The 27,494-nt window shown below is 35.5% G+C and overlaps 1 protein-coding gene across 1 annotated transcript; it reads left to right on the top strand.

The window, feature by feature from the left end:
• LOC100368099 (uncharacterized) lies at positions 1 to 24,476 on the top strand. Its single transcript, XM_006825034.3, has 12 exons — positions 1 to 388; positions 2,807 to 2,934; positions 3,574 to 3,713; positions 7,210 to 7,330; positions 8,426 to 8,492; positions 8,668 to 8,729; positions 9,051 to 9,096; positions 9,295 to 9,346; positions 11,131 to 11,316; positions 13,925 to 14,045; positions 18,619 to 18,767; positions 19,284 to 24,476. Exons 1-12 carry the CDS (start codon positions 322 to 324, stop codon positions 21,967 to 21,969), a joined length of 3,825 nt encoding a protein of 1,274 aa, XP_006825097.1. The 5' UTR covers positions 1 to 321; the 3' UTR covers positions 21,970 to 24,476.
• Positions 24,477 to 27,494: the final 3,018 nt, after the last annotated feature.

Raw genomic sequence — 27,494 nt, forward strand, 5'->3', positions numbered from 1 at the left:
AGTCTATCAAGGTTTCCAATATGGAGAACAAAATATGAGTGCTGGAGTTTTGCTGTTTGGTTACGTTGTCGTGTAACTGTATGGTGTTTGATTTCCTTTACCTTGGTACTGGTTGGCACAATGTAGAGATGGTCGATAACTTTATTGGAATGATGTCACATAATTGCAATAGTATCTCTCGTGCAAATGTGCTGTACGGGCGAAACAGTACCTCGGTGGACGAACTGTGCGTGTAGTTCAGAGTGGGTGTACAGCGTTACCGAATTTCGTTTTATGCAGTGGAACATTATATAGTTTAAATCTGAATTACCCCATCTGAACATGGCCATGCCGGATAAACCACGACGTTCGAAGAGTCGAAATGTGTCTGGTCAGTCGGGTAGTAAAGGTACGTTTGCTAGTTTGTTTATAGGAGTAGTTTGGAGTGTATAATGGACGGTTTGGTTGTGTGTATTGGACTCGTGTGTAAACTGTAAAGGGTCATCCACGCACGATACAACAGGTTTTTTCGTGACCTTTTCTAACAAGCGTCCCTCTCTATAAACATCTAGCGTAGATTTAAGTAAATCTAGAAATGATAATGGTTATTTAAATTCACCAGAATATCATTTGTTGATACCTAAAACACAATATTAATTTGTTTGTGTGTGTGTGTTTATCGTGGAAATAATTTGGTGCATGTTGTGACCCGTGTGTTTTGTAGATTTTTAAGCCACCCCGGCCACCTCTCAAAAAACAGAACAATCATATTTTACACAGTATAAGTATAAACAGACTGTGAATAATACCTCAAAACTACATACATTTCTCAACCTTCCTTACAAAAAATTGCAGACTCCCTGTTAATATTTGACAACAAAAACTATTACATGCCTCATGTAATTCTGGTAGGTACACTTGTAGATCTACCATGGAGGAAAAAATAGAGCCAACTCTACAGTTCATATTTTATATAATTTACTCTATTGTATTTTATTTTATGTATGTATCAAGTGAAATAAAGTTTGAAATATAACAGCAAAAAAAAAAATCAATGGAAATATGTATGGTACAGCCAGTCAGGAAATATATTGTTATCCATGGAGGTAACTGGTTCATCATTATTTTGTGTAAAACAAGTACAGTCAGTTTTAGTGCCCATGTCACTGTGAACTGATAAGACGTTGGGGAAAACATTTTTTGGTTAAATTTGTAAAGTCTGCGAGATTGTGAGTTATCAGATCTGATGAAATTGATAAATCAATAATGACAACATTATTTCAGTGATTTTTCATTGATTTATATATGTACGTAATGCGTAGTGCTACAATCACCATAAAATGGTCAGCTGATGGCATTGCACTGCTTCTGTTGCAATCATCAGTATCTGTCTTTTTGCTGTAAAAATACACTAATGTTTTGTTAATTAAAACGGTTCATTTATGATTATCTTAGACATTACATCAAGATCGACAACTGCGTCGCCATCTATGTTCAATTGGAATCCCCCTTGTAACCCAGCAGGCATTAGTCACGGATGTCACAACGTGCATTATGTCACCTTAGGGCAGCCTTCTTCAATACTATGAATAAAGTATTCCAGAGGTCGGGGTTCATTTTTTTAGGGCCATCTTGTCTGCAGTTGAATAATTTTTGCTTCGATTTATTTGCAGTTTTTTTTCCAATGCAACCTAATTTCACTTTTTGGAAATTAGGGTCACCAGCGATTGAGTAGTAAAAACTACATCTTTCTGATGTACGCTGCTCTTGTGATTTGTGAGACTTGTTTTGTCATATTGTTGCCATTACATGCAATGGGCAAATTATTACTGCTCTAATATTTGTTTTTGGATTTAGAGGTGCCACACCCTTGAAAGACTTGGTAATTTTCATTAACTTTATTTCAAATGTAATCAAATTAAAATGCTTGAAATTAAGCGATGGGCTTATACTCGAGGACTACCTCAGAAAACATGATTTGGGAGGGGGGAGTTACAATTGTAACCATCTTACCCCACCCCTAAAAAATTATCCAAATTACATCTTTCATTCGTTTTTTTTATTGCAATGCGGAAGTGAATTTCTGCAATGTTAAAATGCGATTAGTTAGAACCGATTTCGACGAAAAAACTAGTAATTCGAATTTTTTTTCAAAAGGTATTTACTGAGTGTGAAGGGAGTATTGAAACACCTTTCTCGGTCGACAACAGGTCCTGTCAGGGAATAGTTTACTCATTCACACCTCATTCACAATACTTTTCAATTGATACTACGATTATTCGAAAAAGTAAAATGATGAATCAAACTATCGTACTAAGCATGATTTTTATGCAACGGAACACACTTTTACAAGCATATTTTAATAAATGTTCTCATCGTCCTGTAAAAACACCCTGGGCTTATAATCGGGGATGCCCTCAACTCATTAGATGTCTAAAAATAGAGGAGTGGGCTTATACTCAGGGAGGGGCTTATGATCGGGGAAGTGCAGTAATTGTTTCGTCTTAATTTGCAGTATTTAATTACTATATGAAATGCACTGTACTTATTGCTGTAAGTTATTGTGAAAATACCTGCCAAAAGTGCCATTCTGTGTATTGTATTTAGGTGATTTTTAATTTCAGCCCTTCAAGTTTTTAGACAGGTACAAAATGTCTACAAACCTGTCTAATTTTGATTTTCAATAAAGTTTTTAAGCAGATTTCTATTTTCTGACTATAACCCTGTTAACTAATATCTGTGTATGCACCTGTACATGTATGTACCGGTATTTCTCTTCTTTTAATATCTGCTGACTAGTGTAATTCTTATTTGTTAAACCTTACAGGCGATTCAAGAAAAGAGAAATCATCCAGTTTTGATTTGTATCCACTGAAGGGTAAAGTGTTTTACCTGGATCTACGTCAGTATGGAAAAATTAAAATACTGGAAAAAGATCTGATTGATCTTGGCGGAGTAAGTGAAGATGATTTTTTTGTTTGACTTGAATTTCAATGAAATTAAAAGATGGATAAAATTAGTTTTGTGAGCTGTGTTAAAGCGAATAATGTCGATAGTTTCACTCTTATGAACTATCCTATTTTGATTGCACAAAATGTGCTTTTACAGGTGTCTGGAATACAGGTTGTATAGTTGGGAGAAGTTTCTTTCCATACTTTGCCTAGTGTGAAATCAGGGATATAGTGTTTGTGGAATTAATTACATTATGCATGGAAAATTGCATTCAATGTCAATATCATTAAATTATGTTATTATTAAAAGTGCCTTAGCTGATGAGTTTGATACGAGTCACATGCAACATATATAACATGTGTACATTTTTGTAAACAACATTGTCTTTTTACGCACAGTTCTGTGCTTCAAGGTTGTTACCAAATAAAATTTCCATTGTTAGTAAAAATGTTAGTAAAATTACTTGAAAGTATGGTTGTCCAGTTTAAAATACCACTTAAATGCTACAAAAATATGTTGCTATTATTTGGGTTAACTCGAGCTGGTGTAGTAAATTTATTGAATCATGGGCAAAGTTGCACTTTGGTTCTATATCTGTGTGAATGAGTGAATGCATTATTAAAGTACGTTTTATTTATTCAGGTAGTTGAGAAGTTCCTCTGTAATGAAGTGACGCACGTTATAAGTAATCGTATTGGAGATGCCAGTGGGGATGGTGCTGCTGTGTCATCTCCCAATCCTAGTCCTGTTATATCAAATCCAAGTCCCATGAACTTGAAAAGGTAAATTAAAATAAATTTATTTTAGTTTAATAATAATCCTTATTGTTGACTGGATACAGATTTTATGTTAGCTGTAAGACTGAGTTATTAGTTCCCTGTTTGTATGCCATCCGAAAACATCGAAAACTTATGGATTGACCTCTGTACGTGTGTGCATATTTCAGGACCATATCTTAGATATGCCTAGACTGATTACATTCAAACTTCACACATACATCATACATAATATTATACATATGCACATCAATTTGTTTCATGATCTGAATCAAGATGGCCGAATGGTGGCCATTTTTGTGCTGAAAAATCATCAAAATCAAGCATTCCAGAGCCAGATCTTGGCGTCATTACAGACGTCATTTTGTTTTTCAGATCGTATTCACAATGGCCGACTGGTGGTCATTTTGTTTTACTGAATGAATTTTATATATTCATTATACATCATGTCATAGATATACAGATGTATTGTTTGACAATCCAATTCAAAATGGTCGAAAATCTTTCAATATGAACAAATACTCGTTTGACGATCAAATACAAGAGGACTGAATGTCATTCATGTTAAAAAATCATATCTAAGCATCAGCTTCTGGATCCATATCTCTGACATGTTTATGTTCAAACTACAGTGGAACCTCAATTATCCGAACCTCGATTATCCGAATTTCGGATTATTCGAACGAACTTCCGTGGTCCCAACGAAATGTTCGTAATTTTAAGAAAATATTCCAAATGTGATTGCTTGCTTTTTTTCAACAAGTAAAATGCATATTTGCACATAGTTGACAACTAAACAGCTGTTGAGACTAAAGTTAGGTTCTTTTATTAAAGGTGTTGACAATTTGTAAGGGGTGTTGACAAAAAAACAATGAGAGAAATTCACACTTGTGTCTGTTTTTGTTACTCGCAGACGAGCGGTAGCTTTGCCGATCATTTCCCCGATAAACACCCCATTGATCAGATATGAATAAAAACCATGCAAAATCAGAGTGTTCTCCACATTTGAACTTGATTCCCTAGTGAACAGTACAAACGAGCATACCTGGGATAATCCTAAGCATTTGCTAACATGTCATCATTTAACAGAAAGCGTACGCCTTTGAACATCGAGCAGAAAAGAGAAATTTTGCAGCGGTTAGATCGTGGAGAGAAGGCATCGAAATTAGCTCAAGAGTTCAACATCGGTAAATCAAATGTTTCCGACATAAAGAAAGCAAGACATGCCATCGAAAAATTTATTGATCACAGTGACACTGCTAATGTGTTGAAAAGAAAGTCAATGAAACCAGCAAAAGACGAACAACTAGACCAAGCTGTCTTTTTATGGTTCGTCCAACAACGTGATAAATAAGGGTGTTCCCATTTCGGGCCCCATGTTACAACAAAAGGCCACGTGTCTTTATCAGCATATCCATGCCAACGATGACGTGGTCTTATCCGATCACACCATCTCCGCTGGGTGGTTACAACTTTTCAAAGACCGACATGGTATCCAACAACTCGGCGTACAAGGCGAACAAATGTCAGTTGATGACACTGTTGTTGATGAATATCGTCAAAAATTACAAGTAATTTTGCAAGAAGAAAACTATGAACTAGAACAGTTGTACAACGCCGATGAGAGTGGGTTGTTTTGGAGGGCATTGCCAGACAAAACACTTGCTGCGGTCAACGAGAAACAAGCTTCTGGTCACAAAGTTCAGAAAGATCGTATCACAATTTTCCCATGTGTCAATGCTACAGGAACGCACAAATTGCCACTTGTGTGCATCGGTCGCTACGCAAAACCACGCTGTTTCAAGAACTGTGGTGTGAACTCATTTCCCGTTTAATACAAATCACAAAGCAAAGCATGGATGACCTATCAGCTTTTTTCAACTTTGTTTCAAGAAGAGTTTGTACCCGCTGTGCGGTCTCACTTAGCCAGCGTAGGGGTTTCTCAGCGTGCATTGTTGCTTGTTGACAATGCCGGCTCACACAGTCAGAAAGGGAGCCAATTAGAATCTTCGGATGGCAACATTAAATGTTTATTTTTGCCGCCAAACACCACGTCAAAACTGCAACCGCTAGATCAGGGTATCATTGCCACAATGAAGAAATTTATCGCCGTAACATGTTGCGTGCCATTGTTGATGATGCTAATGACAGTGAAAGACGCATTGTTTATGATCGCCGACGGTTGGGATCAAATAAAACCTTCGACCATTCAAGGGTGTTGGTTCAACGGTCTTGGCGTTGGTAACGATCGTAGCAGTGATGTCATTACTAATGGCGACTTGGTCAACACAGACATCGTGGAAAGTTGCCATGAGCTCGGACTTGGCGAATTGAACGCAACTGAGATCGATGAATGGATCAGTATTGACAACAACATCAGTTCAGAGACATTTTCCGAAGAGGAAATAATCGACATTGTGACAAATAAAACACAAGAGACAGCCATTGAGGAAGACATCGCAGAAAAGGAGAATTTAGCACCAGTCGAACCCCCGATCTCAGTTGCCGATGCCGTCAATGGGTTACAGCTTTTCATGGACTGGTACGAAACTCAAGATACCGCGGAATCTATCAAGTTAATGCAACTTCGCCAACTTCGTTCAATGGCAAAGCTACAGAGAAATTGCCAACTGAAACAACAACGCCTTGATGTATTTTTTAAGAATCCTACTCGGCTATAAATGAACTGATCGGACTCGCACGACGTACGTACTTTTTGCATACAGTGTTTTTCGGGAACACTTTATTTATTTGCAATTTAATGAAAATAATTTTACTTGTTGTACAATATTTATTTCATGACAATATTTTGATCAGAAAGGTGTTCTATTTGTAATTGATGACGATTGGTGTGTAAATAAAATACAGCAAGCAATGAAATTGTGTTTATTTTCTGCGTACGTGTTTATTTCATGGTTCGAATCAATTATCCGAACAATCAATTATCCGAACTAATTTGCCCCCGCCCACTTGGTTCGGATAATCAAGGTTCCACTGTATATTACTATAAACAGAACTATACATCTTAAATTTTATTACTAACACGGACTGTGCCAAGCAGTGTTAATTTTAGTTCTACCATTTATTCAACCATTCACAGTGCAAATTGGTATCTGTGCCTGGTGTCACAACATCTAGAAAACCTGCAAGTGTTATAACATTTTGTCATACTTGCAACTTTTGAACTAAAACCCCTGCTAGAACCCGAACCAGAATCTCTGGTTAGATGTCGGCTCTGAATATCTTGCTGTGCTCGACAGCTAGCTGTAGTTAATGGGATCAAAATTTTATAATAGCAAGCCCATAACATAACGGCACAATTTTAGACTCAAGATCAATACAAACTTGCTGTCGAATGTCGTCTCCAGCAACGTAGTTTACCGATAACCAGTTTAGAATGCATCTGTAAAATATCATTGGTTAAATCAAAGGCAGTAAAATTTCTATAATGTGTTTTTGTAAATTGTATCATTTAGCAATCCTGTCTTGTTTTTATTGGTAGTTCTTCTGTGAAAGGATTGGATTCTCCACAGATGGTTGACTCACCAGCCAGTAATGATGGCACTAAAACTGCCAGCTTTGCAAGAGGCAAAGCTATTGCACAGAAAGCTGTCACCACTCAGGTGAGAAATATGCACTTAGTTTTAATTGTAGTTTATGTTATCCATTCACCACTACTTACAATCGTGTATATGCTTGCACTTGCATGCTGAATTTAGTTAGAATTTCTCTCAGAGCATTTCAGGTATTATTTGTTTGGATTTTTTGGGAACAAAAGAATAAATTAATGACAAAGGCATCAATTATACCTATTTTATATGCAAATTTGCCACAGTGCTTGGGCATTTTCTTCTCTACAAATCACATTGAAACAATGAATTACAAAATTGGTTGAATGACCAGAACTTATTTGCTTATAATATAAATAAGTTTTCATGAAATAAACTTCCTCAAAAATATGGGCGGTTAGGGTTAGCAGGAACACTATATTATTTGGCTATAATTTCATAAAATTTCCAACGATCCTATTTGTGGATTATTCAGGAATAAAGGAATTATGATCATGTGTTACTTTCTGTATGCATGCTGCCACTGTTTAATCAGTTTAGAATCCATGGCAACCCACCTTGTTGCAATTCAACACATTTATTTGTCAAGCTATTAGTTTCCACATGGTCTAACTTTATTTTGCATAGTGTGTTAGTATTTCTGTACATATGGGTTATAGCAGGTGATTATTTGAGACTACTAACACTACTATTTGATGTTTGCCTGTATTACCATATTTATCTGAGAGATCGCCCACTAAACCAAAGCTCCAGTGGGCGCTGTTTCAGCACCTGGGTGATCTTTTGTTGCCACAAAAAGAAAGAAATACCAGAAAAAATTACTTAGTAGTAAAAATAATTGTTTTTCTAGATCATGAATAAATAGAATACAAATAAGCATTGGCAGGTTTAGCAAAAATTCCATCCACAAAACGACAGTGTCAGTCTGATGGAGCTTTGAATAAAGTATGCAATTCTGACAAAAGTTATTTCTTACCAACTTGCAAGTAAAACATTTTTCCGAGTTGACACCATTTGAATATTACAGTCAACTATGAGAAATACAAATAAAACTCTAAACACAACCCTTGCATAAAATTGGAATAGATGATATCAAATGACTACTGTTACCCATCTAATATATACATGGTACTTTGTATTTATTTTCAGAGAATGGGAAATACCGACGTTCTAACAAATGCCAAAAAATGGGGAGCAAAGATAAAACCGCTTGAGCGTATCCTTTCATAGTGCCATCTAAAATTATCAGGAGTTTGATTTTAGAAATTTATTTGAATATGTGTATATTGGAATATACGTTGTTTATAAATTGCTCTTGGTTTCAAAAGACTGGACAGAAACAATTAGTGCAGTTACAATGTAGTTATTGCCTTAACAGACTTGTTTCACAGAGGTTGTACGTTTCATTACAAACTACAAGGAAAGACTGTCTAGGTCAAATACAAAGACCAAGGTAAGGAATGAACTTTTTTTTTGACTTATTACACTTGTGAGACGACTCAATATTTGCTACAGTTGTTATTAATATTCAAGTAGTTGAATGAACTTTGATTACTAATAAATTGGAAAGTGGTTGATGTTTTTCGTTTTTGTTGTAATATTGAAACCACTTGGTAAAGATAATAAGTTGAAGCTAGGTCTCTGGTACAACCGACAGTTTTGTTGGAGATAGCCATCAGGGAAAATTTCCACTGCACATTGTTTCAAATCAAATGGTGAATGTAAATACTGCTTAATTTATTAGTTGATTCAAATGTTATTCTGTTCATTGCAGAGCAAGCCTCCAAAGACTGCATCCCAGGCAAAGCCGTCACAAAAAGGTAGAAACCAAATTGATCTTTGGAAGAAATGTTGCAGAAAAAATTCCAAAGCTGAATCATGCAAAAATCATGTTCGTGATAACTGATATAATGAGATGTAAATGGATGATATATTAATTTGTAGTTATTCTTCTGTGAAAATCCTAGTTCACTTGAAATGACCTTTCCTGATTTTTATGTCTGCTTTCTCTGTTTCAGTTTCCATGCACAAAATGAAACGTCCATATTTGAAAGTTGAACATACTAGTCGGTAAGTAGCAGACACAACTAACGATATCTTGTGAATCTTGTTTTTTCTAGCTGCTTGTGAGCCCCTACACACGTAATTCAGTTTACAAAACAGTCATTTGTATACCAAAAGTCAGTTTGGTTGGGGTGCCCAAATTTTAAATGAAATTGTATGTTTGTGATCAAACAATGATTCAAGGTTTTCAAATATAGCATCCTCATAGAATTCAAAATGTCACCATTTTCAGATGTCGCACTATTATTTCGCTTGAAGTCAGAGCGGCTTTCACTGCACTCTAGTTGAGCACACTGTATTAGCTCTATTACTGGTACTGGGATAGTAGTGCATGTGATTATGTAAATGACAGAAGTATTTTTATCAAACTAAGTCATTTAAAAAAAACAATCATAATAAATGAAACATTTAGTTTATGTGTACTTAAAGATGCTGAAGTCGCTGGCAATGTTAAAAGGGAGATAGCAAGTTTTCTTATCAGTTTAGTTCAGGATGTGTTGTAATAGAATTTAATAGACCATTTTTAATTCACTGCAACATTATGAGTCCAAGTTTCAAGTATGTCCTTTTTAGTCCCCGTTCGGACGTAGTCCAAAAACGGGGACTTATGGTTTGCCCTGTGTGCATCCGTGCGTCCGTGATCACCTGTATCTTGAACATGCACGGGCCGATTAAGTTCAAACTTCACTCATACATCACACATTATATGGGACATATGCACATGCATTTTTTTCATGATCAGATTAACGATAGCCGAATAGCGGCCATTTTAAGGCCAACAATGCATCAAAATCACACATTTTCATCATTCCGAACCCGGATCTCAGTTATGCATGGACGGATTTTGTTCAAATTTGGTACATACATTAAACATAATAGGACCTTGATGCACGTCATTTTTTTTTTATTGGATCGAGTTTGAAATGGCCGACTGGAGGCCATTTTGTTTTAAAGAATTCAGTTCTGAATCCGTATCTGAGACATGCCTGGATTGATCGAGTTCAAACTTCACACACACAAGGTACATCATGTCACAAATATGTATGTGCATTTGTTTCATGATCTCATTAACGATAGCCAAATGGCGGCCGCTTTAAGGCCGAAAATGCATTGAAATCGCACATTTTCACCATTCCGGAACCGGATCTCAGTCATGCATGGATGGATTTTGTTCAGATTTAGTACAATGTGTTGTACATATGCAGGTGCATTTCGAATCAGACCACTGTAAGTGGTCTTAGATTTTGATCATGATCTGCTTTGAATGTATATGTCACTCAAATATGAACGAAACGGGGACGTGTCATTGACAATGACTTGTTTTTTTTTAAATTTCCCCAGAGATCATGATGCATTACGTCATTCACGTAATCTGATTGTGTAAACTGGCTTTAGGTTTCTTTTGTCACTTGTTTATTCATTTCTCGATGAACTCGGGAAAATTAAATGAACGTGTGAATTGCCACGTGACATATTGGGTCTTACTTTACAGCAATTTGACATGTATAGTATGTTAGTTTAGTTCATTGATTTACCTGGTACAATACAATTCAGTGTGTTGTAGAAATTCTAAGCCAGATGACAAAAGAAATTTACTGCAGAAAGTCTCTTTCCACCAAAGATGCATTAGGCTCTGGGTTTGATTCTTGGAGCTGTTTGAGTACAATTGTCCCTGCATTCCAAACATGTGATATCAGGTTTGGGAACTGGTCTATACACAAGCAATTGCATGTAAGAAAAAGAAATGCAAATTATTCTCTTGCATGTATTTGGTTGCCTTTTCAATACAGGCATTTCCGGCCCTTGTCTAAAGAATTCAGTAAATGGCCTACAGTTGGACTAGACACAGTTCCTGGAGCATGTCCGTTTGATGGTGTTAACTATGAAGATGGACATTGTGCTGAGAGAAGTGAAGATAGGGGTAATAAAGAAGATGAGACAACCAAACAGTCAGAATGTACAATCTCAAAAACAAAGTGAGTATTTGAATGTGTTGTTTTGCATACAAGCGGATGTGTGGTGAACGGGGACTAACTTGTGTTCAGTTTTATAGAGGTTTTGGGTATGAGCAAGTGCATGGACTGAAAATGGTGTTCACTTTATAGAGGTTTTGTATATGAGCAAGTGAAAGGACTAAAAATAGTCTTCAGTTTATAGAGGTTTTGTATATGAGCAAGTGAAGGGACTAAAAAAAGTGTTCAGTTTATATAGGTTTTGTATATGAGCAAGTGAAGAGTAAAAATGGTGTTCAGTTTATAAAGGTTTTGTGTATGAGCAAGTGAAGGGACTAAAAAAGGTCTTCAGTTTATAAAGGTTTTGTATATGAGCAAGTGAAGGGACTAAAAAAGGTCTTCAGTTTATAAAGGTTTTGTATATGAGCAAGTGAAGGGACTAAAAAAGGTCTTCAGTTTATAAAGGTTTTATATATGAGCAAGTGAAGGGACTAAAAATGGTGTTCAGTTTATAGAGGTTTTGTGTATGAGCAAGTGAAGGGACTAATAATGGTGTTCACTTTATATAGGTTTTGTATATGAGCAAAGTGAAGGGACTAAAAATGGTGTTCAGTTTATAGAGGTTTTGTGTATGAGCAAGTGAAGGGACTAAAAATGGTCTTCAGTTTATAAAGGTTTTGTATATGAGCAAGTGAAGGGACTAAAAAATGGTCTTCAGTTTATAAAGGTTTTGTGTATGAGCAAGTGAAGGGACTAAAAAAAGGTCTTCAGTTTATAGAGGTTTTGTGTATGAGCAAGTGAAGAGTAAAAATGGTGTTCAGTTTATAGAGGTTTTGTATTTGAGCAAGTGAAGGGACTAAAAAAAGGTCTTCAGTTTATAAAGGTTTTGTATATGAGCAAGTGAAGGGACTAAAAAAGGTCTTCAGTTTATAAAGGTTTTGTATATGAGCAAGTGAAGGGACTAAAAAAGGTCTTCAGTTTATAAAGGTTTTATATATGAGCAAGTGAAGGGACTAAAAATGGTGTTCAGTTTATAGAGGTTTTGTGTATGAGCAAGTGAAGGGACTAATAATGGTGTTCAGTTTATAAAGGTTTTGTATATGAGCAAGTGAAGGGACTAAAAATGGTGTTCAGTTTATAGAGGTTTTGTATATGAGCAAGTGAAGGGACTAAAAAAAGGTCTTCAGTTTATAGAGGTTTTGTGTATGAGCAAGTGAAGAGTAAAAATGGTGTTCAGTTTATAAAGGTTTTGTATATGAGCAAGTGAAGGGACTAAAAATGGTGTTCAGTTTATAGAGGTTTTGTGTATGAGCAAGTGAAGGGACTAAAAATGGTGTTCAGTTTATAAAGGTTTTGTATATGAGCAAGTGAAGGGACTAAAAATGGTGTTCAGTTTATAGAGGTTTTGTGTATGAGCAAGTGAAGGGACTAATAATGGTGTTCAGTTTATAAAGGTTTTGTATATGAGCAAGTGAAGGGACTAAAAATGGTGTTCAGTTTATAGAGGTTTTGTATATGAGCAAGTGAAGGGACTAAAAAAAGGTCTTCAGTTTATAGAGGTTTTGTGTATGAGCAAGTGAAGAGTAAAAATGGTGTTCAGTTTATAAAGGTTTTGTATATGAGCAAGTGAAGGGACTAAAAATGGTGTTCAGTTTATAGAGGTTTTGTGTATGAGCAAGTGAAGGGACTAAAAATGGTGTTCAGTTTATAAAGGTTTTGTATATGAGCAAGTGAAGGGACTAAAAATGGTGTTCAGTTTATAGAGGTTTTGTGTATGAGCAAGTGAAGGGACTAAAAATGGTCTTCAGTTTATAAAGGTTTTGTATATGAGCAAGTGAAGGGACTAAAAATGGTGTTCAGTTTATAGAGGTTTTGTGTATGAGCAAGTGAAGGGACTAAAAATGGTCTTCAGTTTATAAAGGTTTTGTATATGAGCAAGTGAAGGGACTAAAAATGGTGTTCAGTTTATAGAGGTTTTGTATATGAGCAAGTGAAGGGACTAAAAAAAGGTCTTCAGTTTATAGAGGTTTTGTGTATGAGCAAGTGAAGAGTAAAAATGGTGTTCAGTTTATAAAGGTTTTGTATATGAGCAAGTGAAGGGACTAAAAATGGTGTTCAGTTTATAGAGGTTTTGTGTATGAGCAAGTGAAGGGACTAAAAATGGTGTTCAGTTTATAAAGGTTTTGTATATGAGCAAGTGAAGGGACTAAAAATGGTGTTCAGTTTATAGAGGTTTTGTGTATGAGCAAGTGAAGGGACTAAAAATGGTCTTCAGTTTATAAAGGTTTTGTATATGAGCAAGTGAAGGGACTAAAAATGGTGTTCAGTTTATAGAGGTTTTGTGTATGAGCAAGTGAAGGGACTAAAAATGGTCTTCAGTTTATAAAGGTTTTGTATATGAGCAAGTGAAGGGACTAAAAATGGTGTTCAGTTTATAGAGGTTTTGTGTATGAGCAAGTGAAGGGACTAAAAATGGTGTTCAGTTTATAGAGGTTTTGTGTATGAGCAAGTGAAGGGACTAAAAATAGTCTTCAGTTTATAGAGGTTTCACTGTAGTTATGTGTACATACTGTTACTTTCACTCAAGAAGCACATTAAAGGCTTACTGATTATTTTCTGTAAAACCTTGCAGCCAGAAGGTTGTTCGCTTGGTAACAGCAGGAGAAGCTAGACAAGCCCAGGAAAAACAGAAACGTAAGAAAAATGCTGGATATTGTGAGTGTTGTCAAGTCCACTATGAAGATTTACTTGAGGTATGTAACAATAACTCAATTGACTTGAAGACAACAAGATTTGTGCTGTATTGTCAGCAATGGCATGTACGACCCTTCTCGCGTTCAGCCGTTTAAATCAAGTTCATTTCAAGGTACACCAAGTAATAATACTGTGGGTATACCAAGTAATAATACTGTGGGTATAACAAGTAATAATACTGTGGGTACACCAAGTAATAATACTGTGGGTACACCAAGTAATAATACTGTGGGTATATCAAGTAATAATACTGTGGGTACACCAAGTAATAATACTGTGGGTATATCAAGTAATAATACTGTGGGTACAACAAGTAATAATACTGTGGGTATATCAAGTAATAATACTGTGGGTACAACAAGTAATAATACTGTGGGTACACCAAGTAATAATTCTGTGGGTACACCAAGTAATAATACTGTGGGTATAACAAGTAATAATACTGTGGGTACACCAAGTAATAATACTGTGGGTATAACAAGTAATAATACTGTGGGTACAACAAGTAATAATACTGTGGGTACACCAAGTAATAATACTGTGGGTATAACAAGTAATAATACTGTGGGTACACCAAGTAATAATACTGTGGGTATAACAAGTAATAATACTGTGGGTACAACAAGTAATAATACTGTGGGTACACCAAGTAATGATACTGTGGGTACAACAAGTAATAATACTGTGGGTACACCAAGTAATAATACTGTGGGTACACCAAGTAATAATGCTGTGGGTATATCAAGTAATAATACTGTGGGTATACCAAGTAATAATACTGTGGGTACACCAAGTAATAATACTGTGGGTACAACAAGTAATAATACTGTGGGTACACCAAGTAATAATACTGTGGGTACACCAAGTAATAATGCTGTGGGTATATCAAGTAATAATACTGTGGGTATACCAAGTAATAATACTGTGGGTACACCAAGTAATGATACTGTGGGTACACCAAGTAATAATACTGTGGGTACACCAAGTAATAATACTGTGGGTACACCAAGTAATAATACTGTGGATACACCAAGTAATAATACTGTGGGTATAACAAGTAATAATACTGTGGGTACACCAAGTAATAATACTGTGGGTATATCAAGTAATAATACTGTGGGTACAACAAGTAATAATACTGTGGGTACAACAAGTAATAATACTGTGGGTACACCAAGTAATAATACTGTGGGTATGGTCATAAGTAATAATACTGTGGGTACACCAAGTAATAATACTGTGGGTATATCAAGTAATAATACTGTGGGTATAACAAGTAATAATACTGTGGGTACACCAAGTAATAATACTGTGGGTATAACAAGTAATAATACTGTGGGTACACCAAGTAATAATACTGTGGGTACACCAAGTAATAATACTGTGGGTACACCAAGTAATGATACTGTGGGTACACCAAGTAATGATACTGTGGGTACACCAAGTAATGATACTGTGGGTACACCAAGTAATGATACTGTGGGTACACCAAGTAATGATACTGTGGGTACACCAAGTAATAATACTGTGGGTATATCAAGTAATAATACTGTGGGTACACCAAGTAATAATACTGTGGGTATATCAAGTAATAATACTGTGGGTACAACAAGTAATAATACTGTGGGTATATCAAGTAATAATACTGTGGGTACAACAAGTAATAATACTGTGGGTACACCAAGTAATAATACTGTGGGTATATCAAGTAATAATACTGTGGGTACACCAAGTAATAATACTGTGGGTATATCAAGTAATAATACTGTGGGTACAACAAGTAATAATACTGTGGGTATATCAAGTAATAATACTGTGGGTACAACAAGTAATAATACTGTGGGTACACCAAGTAATAATTCTGTGGGTACACCAAGTAATAATACTGTGGGTATATCAAGTAATAATACTGTGGGTACACCAAGTAATAATACTGTGGGTACAACAAGTAATAATACTGTGGGTACACCAAGTAATAATACTGTGGGTATATCAAGTAATAATACTGTGGGTACACCAAGTAATAATACTGTGGGTATATCAAGTAATAATACTGTGGGTACAACAAGTAATAATACTGTGGGTATATCAAGTAATAATACTGTGGGTACAACAAGTAATAATACTGTGGGTACACCAAGTAATAATTCTGTGGGTACACCAAGTAATAATACTGTGGGTATAACAAGTAATAATACTGTGGGTACACCAAGTAATAATACTGTGGGTATAACAAGTAATAATACTGTGGGTACAACAAGTAATAATACTGTGGGTACACCAAGTAATAATACTGTGGGTATAACAAGTAATAATACTGTGGGTACACCAAGTAATAATACTGTGGGTATAACAAGTAATAATACTGTGGGTACAACAAGTAATAATACTGTGGGTACACCAAGTAATGATACTGTGGGTACAACAAGTAATAATACTGTGGGTACACAAAGTAATAATACTGTGGGTACACCAAGTAATAATGCTGTGGGTATATCAAGTAATAATACTGTGGGTATACCAAGTAATAATACTGTGGGTACACCAAGTAATAATACTGTGGGTACAACAAGTAATAATACTGTGGGTACACCAAGTAATAATACTGTGGGTACACCAAGTAATAATGCTGTGGGTATATCAAGTAATAATACTGTGGGTATACCAAGTAATAATACTGTGGGTACACCAAGTAATGATACTGTGGGTACACCAAGTAATAATACTGTGGGTACACCAAGTAATAATACTGTGGGTACACCAAGTAATAATACTGTGGATACACCAAGTAATAATACTGTGGGTATAACAAGTAATAATACTGTGGGTACACCAAGTAATAATACTGTGGGTATATCAAGTAATAATACTGTGGGTACAACAAGTAATAATACTGTGGGTACACCAAGTAATAATACTGTGGGTATGGTCATAAGTAATAATACTGTGGGTACACCAAGTAATAATACTGTGGGTATATCAAGTAATAATACTGTGGGTATAACAAGTAATAATACTGTGGGTACACCAAGTAATAATACTGTGGGTACACCAAGTAATGATACTGTGGGTACACCAAGTAATAATACTGTGGGTACACCAAGTAATAATACTGTGGGTACACCAAGTAATAATACTGTGGATACACCAAGTAATAATACTGTGGGTATAACAAGTAATAATACTGTGGGTACACCAAGTAATAATACTGTGGGTATATCAAGTAATAATACTGTGGGTACAACAAGTAATAATACTGTGGGTACACCAAGTAATAATACTGTGGGTATGGTCATAAGTAATAATACTGTGGGTACACCAAGTAATAATACTGTGGGTATATCAAGTAATAATACTGTGGGTATAACAAGTAATAATACTGTGGGTACACCAAGTAATAATACTGTGGGTACACCAAGTAATGATACTGTGGGTACACCAAGTAATGATACTGTGGGTACACCAAGTAATGATACTGTGGGTACACCAAGTAATGATACTGTGGGTACACCAAGTAATGATACTGTGGGTACACCAAGTAATGATACTGTGGGTACACCAAGTAATAATACTGTGGGTACACCAAGTAATAATACTGTGGGTACACCAAGTAATAATACTGTGGGTACACCAAGTAATAATACTGTGGATACACCAAGTAATAATACTGTGGGTATAACAAGTAATAATACTGTGGGTACACCAAGTAATAATACTGTGGGTACAACAAGTAATAATACTGTGGGTACACCAAGTAATAATACTGTGGGTATGGTCATAAGTAATAATACTGTGGGTACACCAAGTAATAATACTGTGGGTATATCAAGTAATAATACTGTGGGTATAACAAGTAATAATACTGTGGGTACACCAAGTAATAATACTGTGGGTATAACAAGTAATAATACTGTGGGTACACCAAGTAATAATACTGTGGGTACACCAAGTAATAATACTGTGGGTACACCAAGTAATGATACTGTGGGTACACCAAGTAATGATACTGTGGGTACACCAAGTAATGATACTGTGGGTACACCAAGTAATGATACTGTGGGTACACCAAGTAATAATACTGTGGGTACACCAAGTAATAATACTGTGGGTATAACAAGTAATAATACTGTGGGTATAACAAGTAATAATACTGTGGGTATAACAAGTAATAATACTGTGGGTACACCAAGTAATAATACTGTGGGTACACCAAGTAATAATACTGTGGGTACACCAAGTAATAATACTGTGGGTACACCAAGTAATAATACTGTGGGTACACCAAGTAATAATACTGTGGGTACACCAAGTAATAATACTGTGGGTACACCAAGTAATAATACTGTGGGTACACCAAGTAATAATACTGTGGGTACACCAAGTAATAATACTGTGGGTACACCAAGTAATAATACTGTGGGTACACCAAGTAATAATACTGTGGGTGTGGTCATAAATAATAATACTGTCAGTACGATCATACTCATTTATTAGTTTATCATATCCTGTATTTTTATAATTAACCAACATAGCTTTTCTTTTTTATGACATAGTTGATTGTTTTCATTGCAGCACTTACGAAGTGATACACATACAGCTTTTGTAAATCAAACAAAACACTATACTAGTTTAGATGCTATGGTATCAGAAGGTCCTAATATGGAGAGATTCTTGAATGATGTGTTGAAGTACCACAATGAATCCAAGAATTATTTAGATAAGTGAGTATTCTATATTTTGATAGGTCATCAATATCATCACATTCTGAAAATAGAGAATTCCAAGAAGGCAAGCGTTTAATTTCACTATTTGATGTTTTGAGCAATTGCACAGGGGTTTTAAGTTGATAACTTTGATGGGAAACTATGCGTTCTATTGTTAATCTACAAGTCATATGAATTTACTTTAGCAAATTTAACTTATCAAAGAATATAGCAAAATTATAAACCTAGCGAATAATTAATGTACTTACAGTATTCACGTATTTATTGTTATGGTAATATTTGTGGATCTCTAATGCTCTGAGAAAAACCACTGATTAGCCTCCTGGAACTGTCAAGTATACCGTGTTTAGTGTTCTATACAGATTTTTAGTAAACAAAAACATAGTGTGCAATTTATTTGCAAAACTCAAAATTAAGATTCAGTCTGTTCAATATACAAGTTCAACTGCCATCCATTGGATTTTTTATATAGACTATTGATGATAGTGCATACTCTTTTTCTTCTTCCAACAGTATTAGAGATTTTGAAGAGGATGAACTGAAAATATCTGCTGAAGGCAAGAAAAAGAAAACTATCAACACCCGAGTTCCTGCCACCCTGAGGCAAGAGGATCCAAGTGCTCAGTATTCACCTGTCACTAAAAACCAATCTCGACTTGATGGTAAACAAATCATAGAAACTCCAAAAGTGAAAGGTCTAACCACAGTGGCTAAAAAGTTACCATGCTCAGCATCAAAAGTTAAAGGAAAGGCAACTAAGGCTTTAACTACTAAACATCAACAATCAACTCCAAAATTAATAAGGACACCATCTGCATCCAGTAAGAAAGAACAAAAGTCAACACCAAAATCAAAGGGTACTTCAATGGCTAAAAAGACAATAAAGGTTAACAAGGAACCCACTGTTGGGAATTTAATAATTTGTGCTTTGAATGTTCCAAAGGGGAATAGAAAAACTGTAGTAGGCAAACCTGAGTCACTAACTAAAGACTTTAAGAGTTGTGGTGGTGAAATTGTGGAAATAAGTCATGTTCAGAACGAAACATGTGCAATATCAGAATCAAGAATCTCATGTAACGAAAAGAAATCAGTTTGTGGTGAAAAGAGAAAGGTCTCTTCACTAACCAAAATAAAAACCACAAACAATGCGAAAACAACTGTTGATGAAGACATTTTGACCTTAACTCCAAAAAGGTCAAAGTCTGAGACTAATGGACATGGCAAAAGACTAGAGAATAAGTTTGAATGCAAAGGACAAAACAATATCGCTGATGTCTTAGGGCATTCGTCCCCAACAGTTGAAACAAATCAGTTAGAAGTAGGCAAAAGTCTAGAAAAGACACCGGTTAAAACAGATAGTGCAAGGTTAGCTAGTATGAGAACTCCAGAGAAAGTTCAGTCTCCTGCTATAAGACGTATCCAGTCATATGCAGGCACTCCCCCTAGGCAACCTTCTATAAGCCGCATTTACTCCAGTGATCTTAGCATTGAAGATTTTGCTGGATTTACAAATAGTGATATTGAAAGGACTAGAAAACATCTAGAAGAGTTAAAAACAATGATGAGTGCCTTTGACGTTGTTGTGTTTCCGTCAGAACCGGATCCCATTGATGAAGGTGACAGTGATGTATTTGTGAATGATTCGGCTGACATGAATATTGAGATAGCTTCATTTCGTTCAGGTGCATCAGAGTGGGAAAAGAGTCTGTCTGGATTCCTGGAAAAGCAAGTCTCCAATGCGTCTTTAAAAATATTGACTGATGAGGACAGTATGAAAGTCAGTAGTGTTGATCATCAAGTTAAAAAACCTGAGAAACAACACAAGAGTGATTGCTTCGCTGTGCCTCAAAAGATCACCAGAAGAAAAATTGTGAGCAGACAAGAAAGTTTGAGCAGTGCACCGTCAAAGACATTGGAGTGGAGCTCTGAGGAACATTCAGTGTTCGATAAATTTAGTGAATCGCCATGTTTAGCTAAACGGCCATTTAGCGTCTCATCGTCTTTTATGTCAAGTATTAGAGAGAAAAGACAGCAGCTTTTAGAAAGCCAGAAAAGTCATGAGTCTGCTATTGAACAAATGAAAAAGGACAAGCAGATAGAAAATCAGAAAACTTCTCCAACTCAAAACCATTCCACAGCAATTAGGAGTCTTGTGAAAAACTCTCAGGGGCGTTGTGTTGTGAACACTGATCACAAATCGAATTGCACAAACAATACAAATAATTTTCTGCATAGCAATCAAAATGATTCAACTGCACTGAATTCATCATCTCAGTTTAGCCCTCCTTCTTCTCCTGTATTTAAAGCTGGTGTTAAAAATGCAAACCAGTTGCAGTCAGACTCTCCAGTTTTTAAAAAGGGTAAGCACAATAAGGAGGATTATGCAGCTCTCATTGACTCGCCTACGCGGACGATGAGAAAACGCCCATCAGAATCTCCGATTTGGCAAAGAACAAAAGTGTTTGTAAGTACTCCAAAGAAGAGAAAAGGTGGAAAGAAGCGAAACCAGTTAATTGCAAATGAAAACAGCCCATCTCAAGCTGATGTCCCTGAGCCTGATGACAGTGAAAGTGAAGTTGATTTTCCTTTAGTGAAAAACTCTAGTCCTTGGAAATCTGAAGAGGATAGGTGTAATTATGGGAAACCTTTTCAAAATCTTAGGAATACTCCACAAAGGCCAAGTCCTCTACAATTGAAAACTGATGACAATGCACTCAATTCTCAACTGCCAAGGACATGCGTCAGACAGATATTTTCTAAGGACCAACACATGAACAGGAACTGTTTTAAATCTCCTATGAGCAAAACTAACCGTCTGCCACCATCTCCATCAACCCCATCAAGACGGACTTATTCACCACGTACACCCAAAATATACAGAGAATTATTAGCAAGGGCATCAACTTCTGCACCTCCTAGTTTCCCACAGCATCCAAGATCCCCGACTTTCCTACATAGTTCAGGCCAGCGTTTTACCATAAGCAAAAGACCCCACTATTCCACAGAAATATTATATCCCTCCTGGTTTAGGGGTACAGGACGACGGCGAACAAGAAGCATGTCCATACCTACACCTATATCCAGACTTAGAACATCACCAAGAGGTGCCACTGCCAGAAGGAGACTTGAATCTGCAAGACAGTGGGATGAATACTCCTTCAAAGACAATGACAGTGTGAGAACCTTGCCTGTATTTTAGAATATCGGTTGCTAACTACACCCCCCTTTCCATTAGTTGATAAGTGCTATTATTATACATGTCACCATAAGTTACAGCGTGTCGTAATTTTGTGGTATTGCACTGGGTATTTTCATCCTACCATATTAGGAAACGCAAATTCCAAATATGGAAGAATTACTTGTGTAATATGGCTGCCTCTAGGGTTTGGCCGGACCACACACAAAGAAGTTTGTTAAAAAAGATGTATAATAATAAGGTTATTACAAGGAGGACACTGCAAAGTATGCACTCAGTACGCAGTTGCATCGACCTTCCACTGCTCGCCGATTAATACTCTGTCTTTGTGCATACTTTGCTGTATCCTCGTAATAACCTTATATTAATTCTATATCAAATAAAGATTACATCGCCAAATTTCTTCACATCTTCACATCAGTTACATATTTTGTATGAGAATATACAAAAAAACTGGACAGTATCGAATCAGTTTAGAGTATGCAATGCCGAGTCGAAGGACCAAATAAATTTATTGAAAGCTAGCTAAAAAACTGTTTGCTTTTGATATTCTGGATGACTGACAAATATGGTGTTCTGGGCATATCATTTACTATGCACTTAGAACAGTAGATTTCTGCCAGAGATGAAACCATGCCATGTATTGATTTTCAATGTCATGATTATATTTTTTTTTCAAAATTAAAAGGCAGAATAATCGTATCTGGTCATGTTAAGATTGTTGACATTTCATACTGGTGAATTCAATTCCTACATTGTATGTACCTATGTTTGTTAGTGTAAAAATGGTCGTAGCCAACCAATCATTATTATAGATTACATTTTCATCCACATTTCTCTATATTAGAAACCAATTCCAAATATAAAAAAATATGCAAATACCAGTTATCTTATTTTCTTTGGTTGATGGATAGAATAGTGTTTGCTATGTATGGCTTTTCTCAGGAAACCAATTCTATAACAATTTTGACTGAATCACTTGTGTACATGTTTCCATGTAAAGTAGTCCAATAATAGTCTTGAATAATTCATTTTATACAAGTATCCAACATGGGATAAATTCAGGGAAAAATCATGATTTACTTACTGATTTTCAAGTAACATAGTGCCTTCACTTTCTAGCCTCTCTTGCTAGACTTTAGAATTATATTCCACACACAACTTGCTGTATGGAAAGGGTTTTTACCAGTCATAACTAGTTTCATGTGTTTGCTATGCAAAGTTGTCTTCTGGGAACTCAGGAGTGTATAGGTTCAGTGTTTTTGGACTTGAAATGTGTAACAAATTTTACACTGAGATTACAATTGAAAAGCTTTAAACAAGCAAGTCTTATCAGTTGAATTTGGCAAATCCTGATGGCTGTATAGGGTCTTATTATTACCTTGCTTGTATTTCTACTGATTGCTAACTTTAAACAGAGTGAATAAAACTATGATTTTCCCCTTGTTGGCCAGTGAATTTAAAACCAACTACCGGTACATATCACTGAAATATCCTTTCAAATGAACTAAAACCCAGGGAATATGCAGAATTCACCATAGAATGTGTGATCTTCGCTAAACTTGAACCTAGTTCTCAATTTGCTAAGAGTGCAACTAGTCAACAGATGAGATTAATTGTTCTTGTGTGTAGTCTAAGGTACTGCTTTCCTAGTGGATTGTGGTGATGGATAGAAGATTTGTATGGCTATATGGGTTGGTTAATAGTTTTGTATCTGTAAGGCCAGACTTTTATTATCCCTTGTTTTGCAAACCCATCGAATGAACAGGAGCCGATAATGAAATAAAAACATTTTATTTCAGCGTAATTTCTTGCAAAAAATTGCTAAAAAAAACTTGTTTGTATCTTCATTTTTTTTCCGCCCGCCACATAACAAACCCAAGTTGCATTTTCATGGGAGTATCATGATTGAAGTACTTAAGTCTCGTGCAGATGAGAAACAAGTTTATATATGGAATAAAATTTTATCTCACTTACAATTCTTTGAGAATCACACAAATCTAATGGAAATTAATTTTTTTTTCCCCGACTCCTCAAAAAAATTGCCTTATAAAAACTCTAGAAACAAGGAATAAAATAAGTCTGGCCTAATTCAGTATTGCTGTTGCTATGTCCTATGGGACAGTAGGGTTTGGCATATAAATATTGAAAAAAAAATGGCATTTGCAGATAACCCACCAAGTTGACGTTCTAACACATAATTGCAATGGACCAGCATTTTTATCACCAGTATACTGTACAAAGACAAAATTTAGTTGATTTAGCACTACTTTCTTATTAAAGGCCAGTTTTATACTGTACACAATTATTGTATTTTAGTTAATAGCTTTTATACAACTTGCAAAGGGTGGTGATCAATTACCATAACGTTTTTAGCGAAATCATTGATGTGCCGACTGCACATTTTTTTTTTTAAAGTTTAAATTTAAGATTATATAATTTTACTTTGTGTACATAATCCCAAATTGTTGGGTAGTATGTTATAGTTGAATAAATTTTTACTGTGAAAACTACTGTGTTGTGTAACTATGTCAAGGTATTATGTATGGTCAAAATCTGAGCCCATGCACTGATTCACTGCTGTGCTTGCATGGAAAACTTGCCATGTTATGGGATTATGAGCTGTATGGTCAAAATCTGGGCCCATGCACTGATTCACTGCTGTGCTTGCATGGAAAACTTGCCATGTATGGGATTATGAGCTGTATGGTCAAAATCTGGGCCCATGCACTGATTCACTGCTGTGCTTGCATGGAAAACTTGCCATGTTATGGGATTATGAGCTGTATTGTCAAAATCTGAGCCCATGCACTGATTCACTGCTGTGCTTGCATGGAAAACTTGCCATGTTATGGGATTATGAGCTGTATGGTCAAAATCTGGGCCCATGCACTGATTCACTGCTGTGCTTGCATGGAAAACTTGCCATGTTATGGGATTATGAGCTGTATTGTCAAAATCTGGGCCCATGCACTGATTCACTGCTGTGCTTGCATGGAAAACTTGCCATGTATAGGATTATGAGCTGTATTGTCAAAATCTGAGCCCATGCACTGATTCACTGCTGTGCTTGCATGGAAAACTTGCCATGTTATGGGATTATGAGCTGTATGGTCAAAATCTGGGCCCATGCACTGATTCACTGCTGTGCTTGCATGGAAAACTTGCCATGTTATGGGATTATGAGCTGTATGGTCAAAATCTGGGCCCATGCACTGATTCACTGCTGTGCTTGCATGGAAAACTTGCCATGTATGGGATTATGAGCTGTATTGTCAAAATTTATTTCTTCTATGAAATTAGATATTAAAATAGATTACCCATTCGTCTAGTCCTTTCAGAGATTTCCTATTTTTTCCTGATTTTTTTTCTTCTTTACTCTGTTTAATAACTATACTAACATCAGTCATACAAATTTCCAAAGGTTTTTGACACATTTGATTGTGTTCATTTTTCTTTAGTCTGAATCACAGTCCTTCTATAGACGATTGAGAGACTGCATGTGTCTGAATGTATTTTTATATTTTTTTCTTCTTTCTATATAGATAAACTTTCAGTAGAACCATTATTTTAAAACCCCGTCTTCCCAAACTCCTTTATTTTTGGCTTTACATTCATGATCTCCAACCATGATTTCTGTAGTTGTATCATCTTATTAGTGTTTGTCTACATAGCAATTTTTGGCGGTCTGTTCTAATGGGATTGCCCTTATAATCACTTGTGTGTGCGTTGTCTTCGCGTATTAACTCTTCTGTGAACTTTTGGCTGGGTCGACTTCGTTCAAACTTCACTCTAGTAGGTGGTCAAATCTGAAAAAAAATTGACTGGCAGGTCACAACTGCAAAAAAAAAAATAGTTCTGTTCTGCTGTTGCCATGACAATGGCCAAAAACTTGTTTTGGGGTTGTGGTTCTATGAATATATCTTTATACAAGTCTTTGAGTTAAAATCTTAGACATGTCTCATTCTAATGTGCTCGAGTTTCTATAAATTTTGTTTTTGAGTCTGTCCTACCATCACCATGTCATCACCCAAAAAAAATTATAATAAATTTCCTAGTCGCCTTTGAGTAATTTCTGATTAATACCCATTTGCAAAAATATCAATAAAACACATTTATAAACAGGTTTAAAAGAAGCAGATCACCCGAACTGTATTCACTATACCAGTAAGTCATCTTTTGTCATCGTTCAAAAAAACAAACATTATTTTTACATCATTTAGATCAAGATCTGAAAGCCAATAAAAAAATTACATGTATGTCCATTTCAACCAAAATTATTAACAAATATTTAAATATCAAAGGCGGTGGCACGAAATTTTGCATTGGGGGGGGGGGGTCTGCTCACCATCCTTTGCGCCATATAGGTGCCGTCCCCACTGAATATAATCAAAATGTTGCACCAAGTTGTTGGGGGAAATGGTGCTCAAAAGGTTAATGAGATTCTATATTTTCTATATTCACTTGACCATGGAACTACATTAAAGAAATAGTTGTTTATAATGTTATAAAATTCATTAAAGAGCTTCTATAATATTAATTTAAAATTATTTGATGTAAAAGTCGCATTCCTGAATAAAGGGTGACACAAAGTTACAAACAATGTATAACCTTTATCAGATTTGTTTCTTTCATGACATTAATATCAATTCTCCTATTTTGGTGAATATTGTCATTTTTGGTAAAAAATTGCATTGTTGTATATTTCCTAAAAACCATTAGCACAATTGCTTTGATATTTGATATCAGCCTTTGGTGAACCAGACTTGTTCATTTAGAGATTATTTTTTGAATACTATTTTTTAGTGAATAATATGTCATTTTGGGTGAAAAAAGTGTTATACAGAAAGTGATTGATTTTCACTTAAAAACAAACGGACAAAACAAAAAAACCAGACACTTTAGGGGGGCATATATCATATTTGTGCATTTGGTTATCACTTCAATCTTTCAATATTAGAGAATATTAGTAAAAAATTGTTATTTTGAAAACTACCAATAATAGTTAATTCTGTTGAATACTAAATAAATATGACAGTAGCTTGTTTTTTAGTATTTTTTTAATTCAACATGTTCTTAAAAATATCTTTTAATTTTATGAAAGGTACTTTGTATATTGCTAGCATATTTAATGCATGCTTGTAATATGAGTTTAATGAAACAAATACAAAATAAGCCGAGTGCTTGCTGTATGGTATGTGTAATATGAAAAAGGCAAAGCATTTTCAAAGAAAGTTTGTTGATAATGTGATCATTCTTTGTAAAAATGAAACGTCCCAAATAGCAAAAATTGACACAAGTAAGGCTTTGGACCAATGGCTCATTTAAAGGGAATGTTTGTGACTAGAAAGTGCTAGTAGAACTTTAGTCAAAACAGCATGTGCGAGTATGAGACTTTCAACTGTTAGTACCCTTGCATTCAGTCTGAGACCTATAATAGAATTTAGGACCTCCAACATTTTCACTAATTATCTTTTAATGATGTCACCTTTGTCCTGTCAGATTTTGAATAGGTTCCAACTAATCAA

This window comes from Saccoglossus kowalevskii, chromosome 7, assembly GCF_978046115.1.
Source record: "Saccoglossus kowalevskii chromosome 7, keSacKowa6.1, whole genome shotgun sequence".
Taxonomy (NCBI): domain Eukaryota; kingdom Metazoa; phylum Hemichordata; class Enteropneusta; family Harrimaniidae; genus Saccoglossus; species Saccoglossus kowalevskii.